This window comes from Austrofundulus limnaeus, unplaced genomic scaffold (assembly GCF_001266775.1).
Source record: "Austrofundulus limnaeus strain Quisiro unplaced genomic scaffold, Austrofundulus_limnaeus-1.0 Scaffold1684, whole genome shotgun sequence".
Taxonomy (NCBI): Eukaryota; Metazoa; Chordata; class Actinopteri; order Cyprinodontiformes; family Rivulidae; genus Austrofundulus; species Austrofundulus limnaeus.
Window position 1 is genome coordinate 27259 of NW_013954086.1, and position 10822 is coordinate 38080.

The 10822-nt window shown below is 42.7% G+C and overlaps 2 protein-coding genes across 5 annotated transcripts in view; one reads left to right on the plus strand and one right to left on the minus strand.

The window, feature by feature from the left end:
- The window catches only part of mark1 (MAP/microtubule affinity-regulating kinase 1), a 28391-nt gene extending 26654 nt beyond the window's left edge, over positions 1–1737 (plus strand). For all 4 annotated transcript variants that reach the window (XM_014033267.1, XM_014033268.1, XM_014033270.1 and 1 more), the window contains exon 18: positions 84–1737. In XM_014033267.1, coding sequence (XP_013888721.1) covers positions 84–429 — 346 coding nt within the window. In that variant the 3' untranslated portion in view covers positions 430–1737. The remainder of the gene's footprint in view (positions 1–83) is intronic.
- On the minus strand, positions 683–8356 carry LOC106536097 (leucine-rich glioma-inactivated protein 1). Its single transcript, XM_014033272.1, has 8 exons — positions 7345–8356; positions 7075–7146; positions 5524–5595; positions 5371–5442; positions 4711–4782; positions 4124–4293; positions 3571–3735; positions 683–3492 (listed from the first exon to the last, which is right to left on the minus strand). Exons 1-8 carry the CDS (start codon positions 7557–7559, stop codon positions 2675–2677), a joined length of 1656 nt encoding a protein of 551 aa, XP_013888726.1. The 5' UTR covers positions 7560–8356; the 3' UTR covers positions 683–2674.
- Positions 8357–10822: the final 2466 nt, after the last annotated feature.

Genomic DNA, 10822 nt, shown 5'->3' on the forward strand with positions numbered 1-10822 from the left:
GTGAGATTTTGATCAGAAGGCTGACGTCTTGGAGAGCTTCCAACCGATTCCGTTAACACGCCTGTCCATGTTTGTGTCCACAGGAGCGCTTCTAGCGATTCCAAAGAAGACGGCAGTCGAGACGCCAAGCCCCGCTCGCTGCGTTTCACCTGGAGCATGAAGACCACCTCCTCAATGGAGCCCGCCGACATGATGCGAGAGATCCGCAAGGTCCTGGACGCCAACAGCTGCGACTACGAGCAGCGCGAGCGCTTCCTGCTCTTCTGCGTGCACGGCGACGCCCGCCAGGACAATCTGGTCCAGTGGGAGATGGAGGTGTGCAAGCTGCCCCGCCTCTCCCTCAACGGCGTGCGCTTCAAGAGGATATCGGGCACCTCCATCGCCTTTAAGAACATCGCCTGCAAAATTGCCAACGAGCTCAAACTGTGACAGCAGATGGAGTACCACTCAGGCTTCGGTGAGCCTCCCTCTCGTCACTGGATTAGTGTTGACTCACGGGACTAAATCAGCACTGAAGGGCCTCACCGTGCAGAATCAGGGTGGACTCGGCTGGTAATGTGCAATACTGGCCGTGAATGTACTGTACAGGGTAGTGCAGATCAGAGAGGGATAACGAGGTTTAACCTCAGTGACGGACAGATGGCAAAAACAACTAACCCTTCGATTTTTTTTGTTTTGTTTATTTTTTTGTTTTCCTCTTTCGGTCCGGCCTCGTCTCTCTCGTCAGACGCCGTCATGTAACACATGCAGTATGCAACTGAAGATGACCATCCCGCAATAATGTTTTCAGCCCGTTTTTTTTTCTAAATACTTTGAGGTCTATCTCCTCGCTGAATAACCATTAAAATTACTGTAAGCTAAAGATAACCGCTTTTCCACCTGTGTTAAGGCAGTATATAGAGCAGGCTGAAGCCCATACTAAAACTTATGTATAAAAAGAATTGTACTGTATGCATAACACCTGCAGGTACTGTATTGTATATTGACTTTGAGTTCTGTACAGAATTTTATTGTTAAAACCATTTTTTTTCATGGGATTAAGTTTTCCTAATATAATTCATGTCTCTTAGAGCAAATTTCTGTTGAGTTTTCTTTAAGTTGCCCCCCCTTTTTTTATCTGTAAGAACCACAATATAAAAGTAGTGTTTTCAGGTTTATTTAAAGAGCACTAAGTTATGTTGTGGAAATTTAAGGGAGACGTTCTTTTGCCTTTTCTGTTATTTTTGCCTCTTAAAAAAGAAGAAGAAAAAACCCAACACTAAGTTGCGCCACACACGAGTTGTTCAGACTGAAAACGTGTTCACTTTATTTTCTCTCCGCAGTGGGGATTTGGAGCTCCCTGCAGCAGTTGCACAAGTATTCCAGGGTGAACACGAGTGTGCACCATCTGTGTTTCTTTCATGCTAGTTCGGTTGTCCTCGATTACAGAAAACCGCAGGGTTTAATTTGGTTCACTTTAGAAAGAAACCTACTAGATGTGTGCATCCAAATGACTGAAGACGCATGAGGAGTCAAATGTTCGAAGTATTGCTGTGGAGCCTTTCTAAAGAGCCAGATTCAGTCCTGCTGTCGGTGTGATTGTGCAGGTACTTGTGTATCTCCTTGCTTGTGTTTTTATTTTATTTTTTAAATTCAGCTGATTTTATTGTATTTATTTCATGACATTGTAATGTGCTGCTTTGTAGATTTGAGGCGTGCACTTTGTCGGAGAAGATTAAAAGGATTTATTTGTTTGTATTTATTTAAGTTAACTTCTCACCGATTGTCGTAATTGCACAACACCTCTTAAAGAGATTTCTCTCTCAGGTAGATCCTGTCAGGATCCAGGACGTCACAAAGTTATGTCATGCAAAAAGCTTAGATGAAATATTAATCTTTATTGACTCTAAATAACATGGAATTAGTCTAAATCATGACACAAGGGATGTATTTTGCAGACATAATCGTCAAAGATCATAAAACAATTTTCTTAATTTTTTTCATTTCAGTTTCTTTAGTGTTTGGAAACAGATCAGATAAGGAAAACTGTTCAGTACTTTAAACACTAAACAAATTAACAATAAAAGTAAGTTGCAAGTATATACAAGTAGACTTACAATACTTTTGTTTTTTTAATTATATGCATAATCCTCTTCTAACAATTAAGAATCTGTCATGGTCCTTCTTTTAAACATACAAAAGCTTCATTTACAAATCTTGGAAAGACGGAAAAATGTAAACATTTGGCTTGGCAGATTTGTTTCATTAAACACGTCAGCTTAAAAAGTATTTTAATATTCCCTTCTGTAGATAAATATGAGATAAACGTATAAACATTGTTAAACAATCTAAAAAGCTGATTGCAAAAGGAAAGCAAAACTTTTGACTGTTTTTAGTGGATTGTTGATGGCCCATGTAAGACCCTTCATGCATTAAACTTCACAAACTATTCTAACTCTACCTTCAGATGCATGCCTCTCGAAGAAAATATTTGGTCGAGACACGTGCTTTTGTCTAAAACCTGATCATGCATGGATTTTGTTGGGGTTTAAAAATGACTGAAAATGTATGTACTTGAGTTTTCCTATGTGAGTTGATCAGCACTGCATCTGCTATGGAAAATTTCTTTACACACGCACAAAAAAAAGTCACAACTAACCATTCAATAAAATTCAAAACAAAAGGGAAGAATCCCTCAGTTGCTGAGATCAATGACCAGATGCTCATAGATCTGAGTTTTGCCTTTGAAGCTGGAGGCCAGCAGGAACTGACGGTTGTCTATGGAAATGGGAGAAAAGGCTCTTGGTGCCTGGATGTTCAGCTCCTGGAAACGGACGAACTCGCCCTTCTTGGCGTCCCAGCGGTACACCTGGGTGAAAGAGTAGTCGCTGCCCAGGATGGCGTACTGCCAGCTGCCCACGGCGAAGGGCTGGAACACCATGGAGCCTCGCGAGGGCATGGTCTGTAACTCTTTAAAGAGGGCCCCGTCCCAGCGCATCACCTTGGAGTCCCCGATGAAGCGCGTCAGGCAGATGAACAGATCGGACTTGACGTAGAAGTGCTTCACGGCGTAGACGTCCTCCATCTCTGGGATGTCTGTGCGTCGGTCAAACTGCTTGGTGGACTTGTTCCACTGGTAGACGACGGGCCTCTGGGAGCTGCTGGACAGGATCAGGTGAGGTTTGGAGGAGATCTCCAGGTACTCCACGTCCGTGTCCCTGTACCACGGGTGGAGGGACTGATGGGAGTAGAAGCCGTTGCCGTTCCACTTGTAGATGGTGGTGGAACCGGCCTTGGAGCTGTCCGCCACAACGAAAAAGGACTCCCCGTCGATGCGGAACGTCTCCACGTCGTTGGGCTTGCGGATCCTCAGGATGTCGATGCCCTGGAGCTTGATGAATTTGTTGGCAGAGATGTCCCGTTTGTAGATGTGCGAGCCTCCAAACAGCTGAGCCACGATGATGAAGAGCTGGCCGTCGATGACTAGAGGTTTGCAGATCACTGTAGACGTGCCTGTGGAGGAAAAAAAATAGAATGATTAAATACAGTTTTCCTTTTGTAATTTTATATTCAAAGTGACTTTATACTTACTGTCGATGTCATCAAAATTTCTGAAGACCATCTCGACGTGATCCCATTCTAGAAAGCTGCACTTCCCTATGAAGGGCTGTGCAAAGACAACATACTGGTCGTTCCCGAAAGAAAATGCTTCCACAGATATGGACTCAAACTTCAGGGACTGGTAAGAGGCAAACTCTGTGGGGGGAGACAAATCCGGAGAAAATGTTGGGATTTTTGCGCTTTCTAACGACAACTGGCTGAGGTGGCCAGGTTGAATTGAGTTGACTTGAAAAGTTAATTAGTTGTCGATGTACATCTATTGATTACTTTTTGGGGCAACTGGGAGTAGGGGAGTTGTCTTTGAACTGGTGGGTTGCACAGTGTAGACTGTAGTTATGAACGCTTCAGACTTGATAAAGCATCATACAAGTTTAGACCATTTGCCATTGGTCTGAACAGTGATTTTTTTTATTTTATTTTATTTTTTGCTAATGATGCAGACAAACAAACCCACAGACATTAGCAAGAACAATGTCACTCTGCCTTCTCCTTTGGACAATAATCAGTAGGTTTGGTACTCTACCTGTGGTGATGCAGTCAAAAGACTGAGGTTCCAAGTCGTTGATATTCTTGTCCAGCTGCGAGGCCGGGCCTTTACAATAAATCTGATCCACGGTGGCGTTGGTGCTGTAAATCCACTCTACCAACCATTTCAGCTTACAGTCACACGTGAAGTGGTTCCCACGCAAGTCACTGCAAAGGAACAAAAGCAATCGTCACGACAAAAGCTGACAGGAATTCTCTCTCTCTCTCTCCTTCCTTGCTAAGTTTAGGTCTGAACAGCTGCGGAGGATGAGGCAAGCCTGTGCTATCTCTACTCCTCACATCTTCATTCTGTCGCTCTTGTTGACTAGAGTGACTGATTAAAAAAAGGAAAAGCTAACATCTTCGCTGAATGATAGATCGCACAATCTCTCGGCGCTGCATGTAATTTTAATGGCGTTAAAAGCTCCGGCTGCCCACGCGTTTGTGAAACCTCAGCTGAAGTGCAATAAATGTTGCAGTGTTCTATTTATAGAAGAATGCTCCAACAGTGGCTTATTTGCCGTGCGATACAGTACACATATTAAACCCATGTAAATAGTTTATGTCAGTAAAAACCATACTTACACTTTTGTCAAAGCCTCGAGACCTTTGAACAAATCTTTGGGGAGAGTCTCCAGATTGTTGTAGGCCAGACTCCTGATGAGGAAGGAGAACACATGTTGCTTAGTTCTTAACTCAAAGAGCATCCTCCTCTGTTCTGTTTTACATTGATTAATCAGATGTACATAGTGTTTCACGTGAATAAAAGTGAGCGAGCGTATCACCACCCGGAAAGTAAAGTCAGGAACTTTGCTGATTGGACACTCTGGGAAATATGAAACAGTTTTACAAGCTTCTTCCCCGGGTTTTTATGGCTTTCTCTAATTAAAAACAGACGGGGAAATGTTTGACTTGTTGAAAGTTTGGTTCCGTTTTCAAGGCCTTGTGTTCAGGCAACTCATTATATTTGACAACCTAAACACGATGATGATTTTACACTTGTTTTTGCCTGATTTGTAATAAAGCATAAATACTTTAGGCATTTGCCTCATAATCATTTTTAACAGCTGCGCCGTGTCACAATAGAAGCTGTGCATTAACCTTTGTCAGCATTTTACCAGAACAGTGTTTTGTTTTCTGCTATTGTATACAGTTACACACTGTAATGTCCGCTGTGCTATTTTGGATGACCAACGTACAGTATCTTGTTTTATTTGCACAGTAAGTAAAATAAAACGTACTTACAGGTGCACCAAGGTTTTCAGTCCACGGAAAGCATGAGGTGAAATCGATCTGATGTGGTTGTTTTCTATAAACCTGAAAAAGGCGTCAAGCGCATGCATGAGAAAAAGCAGACCTTTGTGTGTTTTTTTAAAAATAAAAAAAGATTTCACTTACAGGTACTCAAGATGAGGAAGACCGACAAACGCATCCTCATTGATTAATTCCAGGTCGTTGACTGTGAAGAGGCTGCGCAGAGTTAAGATTTTACTATTTAGGGTCACCAGTGACAGGACGGGAACAATAAAATCTTACCAGGATTTTGGATATTTAACAGGTAACAACACTAGAAATCTGACTAAATGTAACTTTGAAACCCAGCTCAGAAAGTGTTTAATGTGCCAAATGTAAACAGAGCCCTCAAGGGCCATGAGGTCATCCAAGGATTCATGGAAAATCATCAAACTGTATCCTAAGTCTTGGGGAAATGACATCTACAGGAGGAGTTTGACTGAGCCAACGAGAAATGCCGATTAGTTGGATATCGTTTCTGGGTAAACTAAAGTTTGTTCTTTCAGAAAGCAAACAGGGTTTCATCAAACATTTTGTGTAAATATGAATGTATGGGCACAGAAACATCAGTGTCCAGGTTTGTTTCCTAGTTGACTAAACTCTACTGCATTTAGGACCTCCTTTTACTCTTAATATTACTTTAGTAAATGGTGGAGCAGTGGTTCGAGCTGTCACCTCTCAGAGAAGGTTACAGGATTTTCTCCCAGTCTGGGGCTTTTCTGGATGGAGTTTGCATGTTCTCCTCACGCACCAGTGGGTTTGCACCTGGTTCCCTGGTCTTCTTCCCACAGACCAAAATCATGCACATTAGGTTCACTGATAACTCTAATTCAATGGTCCTGACCTTTGAGGTCCACTGTATATTGCAGATGTAACAGGGGAACATCTAAAATATGCCTTCACTAACCAGGATTGGACACCATTGCTCTAAATCAGGGGTGCCCAATCCTGGTCCTCAAGAGTTAATACCTTGCATGTTTTTAGACCTGATATTAATGAATAGGTAATTAACAGGCTTCGCATTAATTCAGTCACTGAATCAGGTGTGCTGCAGTAGAGAAACTAAAACATAATGCAGGATGGTTGTCCTCAAGGACCAGATTTGGGCATGATTGCTAAATCGGCCCTATAGTGTGAATGGTTGTTTGTCTATGTGTCCCTGTGATGGACCTGTGACCTGTCCAGGCTGTGTCCCGCCTCTTGCTCACTGATTGTTGGAAATAGGCACCAGCTTTCAACCCAGACAGGAGAAGCAGGTAAAAATGGATGGATGATAAATGGGCACAAATGATCCAGAGTCTAAAATAGGCAGAGGCGACAATTTCCTTCCATTACCCCATAAACTTTTAATCTAATCTTCCTTTCTGAGATTAGGATGTGCACTTTTATGGGTCCTGCAGTCTTGTTTTTAAGAACATTGTGGCTCAGTCATGACTCAGAGGAATGAGGGATTCCCCTGGATTACATCTGGTTCAGATTCACACCCATATCAGACAAAACCAGACCGATGAGTCCAAATAAAACCAGATGAATAAGTGAAATCTCTGAAAGCCCTCTGCGTGGAGCAGCAGTGGCAGGGCACTGTCTTTAAACATGGCGTTGATCAGCTCACTGGGGGAATGACAGCACGCAACAGAAAGAGGAGCTTTTTCTCACAGCAGATGCAGGGCAGGCGTGTGGATGAAGCTCTCTTTAGCGATCTCTGTGAATTCCGACTTGACGAACGACCTGAAGGAGTCAAACACGACAAAACGAACACAGTTTAGCGGCTGCAGCAGACTTGTCTCAGTTATTGCAGGCTGTTCCTTCCTGCAGGATGCAGCAGCAGAGGAGACAAATCCAAGTCTCGGAAGCAGGAACCAAACAGCCTGTTTGTTGTAATATCAAATGATAATATATTAAAAGACAACATTAAACTGGACTTACAGTGATATGACATCGGGTGGGAAGCTGCGGGGGATGGATCCTGCGCTTTCGCACAGCGCGTTATCTTTGGTGCACGTACAGGACAGGGGGCAGCGCGGCTGCTTGGCTCTCCTGCTGCCCACCGAAAGTAGAACAGACGCCACCACGAGTGAGCCCAGCCACAGCGAGCTTTTGGACATTTTGCGTGTATTTTCCATCCACGCAGCCCTACACATGAACCGGGGGGGTGCGGTGGTTCCTGCCCGTGGGGGGAGGCCGAGCGACGCGACGCGCTGTCCGCTCCTGCCTGCGCGCCTGCTGGGGATCGAACCAGCGTCCCCCACAGAACTGCGATGACACACAATCGATATCCTTCCGTGACAACTAAAAGAAAAAGAAGAAGAAACTAATCGAAAAGTCTGCTGTGGAGTCTGGATCTCAGGAAGACACCAGCTGGCGCCGTGGCAGACGCGGACTGAGGGCAGGTGGGGATCCCAGCGGGATCAGAGGGAGCATCTCCATCCGAAACCACGCCTATGGATGATTTCAGCAACACCGCGCTCCGCTCCCCGACACCAGCCCGGAGGATTCCGCCCAACGGGCCGAGGAATTGTGCAATTTCTCCAGAATCAGGGGGAGAAAATGTGAGCCTGACATGAGCCAGTGGGCTGTGTGGCGCAGACGCGCTGCACGCGGAGGAGGAGGGGGAAGCAGATCCAAAAAAATAACTTGATACATTTAGCTGCAGAGCTGTCTCCTTAAGATTTAATAATATGTCATTTATGGGCTTTTCTTTTTTTGGGGACTTTGCAGCTATTTCCTCGTTTCTGTGCGCGGTTTCCATGGTGATGCAGGATGCTTCTGACCAGTGATGAAGGGGTGTAGGGAAGCCCCCCTGTCATTTAAACATCTGTTGTTTATGGAGTGAGCCCACACCTCCCCCATAAACTCACATAAAACATTCACTGTCATGAATTTCTGCAGAGCGTTACGTTTGCTTCAGTCACTGAACCAAACAAGCCCAGTGTGTCAGGATCTGTGCTTTTCCATTAGAATTTATTTATTTATTTATTTATTTATTTATTTATTTATTTATTTATTTATTTATTTATTTATTTATTTATTTATTTATTTATTTATTTATTTATTTATTTATTTATTTATTTATTTGATGTTAAAGATTTCATTGTCTTGCTTTTGTTTTCTGTGTTCCAGTTTTGTCCAGCTCCTGCCCCGGCCACTCTCACCTGTTCTCTGTTGTCATTTAGCCCAGGTGTCTCCACTCCTGTCATCGACCCCTGTCCGGAAACCCCCTCAGTTCTCATTCATCCGCAGGGGAACATTGTTGCGTCTCCCTGTCCTAATGTAAGTTAATCTTTTTGTTGTTTGTAATAAAGTTCCATTCAAGAGCCCCTATTTGTTTTTTAATGAATGAATATGTTCTAAAAGCCTTATTTCAATAATTTCACTGCAGTGAAAGCCCACATTATCAGAAAGAGTTTTAAGTTTTCTATAAATTCTCAATTGTATCTATTTTGAGTTTGTTTTGAAGTCCAGACACACACTTTTAATGTTTTCATCCCATCAAATGTTCCTTATCAGTTACCATCCCACTAAAACGTTAATCTGTCTGAACCTTAATAAATCCTGCTGCCTTGCAGACCGTCTCTTGTATTTCTCAATATTTTCACCTTCAGTTTAAAGGGGACACATGCAAAATCTGAGCTGATCTGAGAAGGTGAAAAAGGGGGCTTGTGGAGTTACAATAAGGAGGAATTTAGACCAAAGCATTGCAGTTCCGTTTTATAGACCCCAACTGAAGGATTTAAAATCCTGATATGTCTCCTTTAAGGTCCACACAATCAAAGCTTTTGTAAATTTTATTGAGTCATTTTTATAGAATTAGACGGTCTGCTTTGTTTGGTCTCAGATTTTATCTTTAAAAGAACTAAAACAGAAGTTGCAGGGTTGTGTTGATCTGTGTAATCTCAAGACAGTAAAAGTTGTTTAGACTACAGGAGGTTGATGCAGTATTTTTGGTTTTTTGGCTCGCTGCTGTTCTGTCTTGACCTTTTCTCTTTTATTACCACGACACTTTACAACATAAATTATTTTGTCTCTGAAAAATGACTTTTTATTTTTTAGTTTACACATGGAAAGTGTTCAGGTCCTGATCTGTGCAGCTGCGGCTCATTTAAACTGTGACAGAAAGGAGCTTCTCATCATTTTATCGTTCTAACTGGTAGGTTTACAGTTTTTCTGTGATTCATACTTGCAGTAAAGCTTAGAGCAGCTGTGCTCTGTGGAACTTAATGACAACACAATGAGTAATGTTAAAGCAAATGTTGATCTGGTCCTTCTAGCTGCAGGGGCCCACAGCTTCCTCACTCCTGCCCTGGATACAAAACTTTACCTTTTACTCTTGTTGCCCGGAGAGGTCTTCTTCATCCATCTAATCATTTTGTTTCTACTGGAGTTGTGAGATTAATATGTTTACTCTCTGCGCCTGGCATGCCTGCCTGCATCAGTTCCTTCTGGGAAGAGGCTTTTTAAAAGGGCTCTAAATAAACTCGCTCTGTTCTCGACCTCCCCTCTCTTTCTTTCTGTCCCATGATGTGATTACACCATCAGATATCCACAGCCAGTTTACCATCATAATGTCATTTTGTTTATAAAAATAAAAGCAGGAGGAGCGGGATCTTGCTCTGGGGACTGGGAGGTATTTGTGAGCCCCATGTTGGAGGGAAAAAAGTGAAAGGATGGAGCTGCTGCTTCTCAGGGCAAGAATGTGAACATGAATTGAAGAAGTAGAATTGGTCCCAAAGCAACTTCAATTTTTATTTTTTCACAAGTTTTGTTGGATCCCACAGAGAACACTGGATGTGATTGTTGTGCGGCTTGATGGTGAGGAGCGAGTGTCTAGGCTTCATAAATGTCACCATTCATCATCAGGATGGAGAACAGAGTGTCCAACACGTTCAGGGCCCCTCCAAGTGTTTTCTTCCTTTCACGGATTAATTTCTTGTAACTGAAGCATGCATATTTTAAAGGATTGCATCAATAACATGATTCTTCCACACAAACATAATTCAAATTATTGCACAAAAAAAGATTCCTTCTGTTAGACGGGTTTTTACATTTTCTGGATTCTCAATCCTGTTTTTTTTCTTGTTTGTTTTCTTGTATGTTTTTAAATGCTTAACGATTTTATAGGTACATTTTGTCACAGCTGTGGTTGTTTTTGAGATGCTTCATGAACAAAGTCTCAGTGAGTTTCTCACACATCAACATGAAAACTTGGATCTGGATTGTTGGGAAGAAAAGGTCACAAGCACCTAAAGACAAGCTTTCTCATTTTTGGTGTGAAAATTATTTTGTGAACCTCCAATTTTAGCCAACAATAAGTCAGTCAGTCAGTCAGTCAGTCAGTCAGTCAGTCAGTCAGTCAGTCAGTCAGTCAGTCAGTCAGTCTGTCAGTCAGTCAGTCAGTCAGTCAGTC

Bases quoted from the DNA above. Each gene is read 5' to 3' on its own strand.
- LOC106536097 (XM_014033272.1), bottom strand. From the start codon at position 7,559: ATGTGTAGGGCTGCGTGGATGGAAAATACACGCAAAATGTCCAAAAGC. The intron at 5,443-5,523 runs GTAAGTGAAATC...CGCCTTTTTCAG, and splicing joins CTTCCTCATCTTGAGTACCT to GTTTATAGAAAACAACCACA. The intron at 3,736-4,123 runs GTAGAGTACCAA...CTCCCCCCACAG, and splicing joins TTTTGACTGCATCACCACAG to AGTTTGCCTCTTACCAGTCC.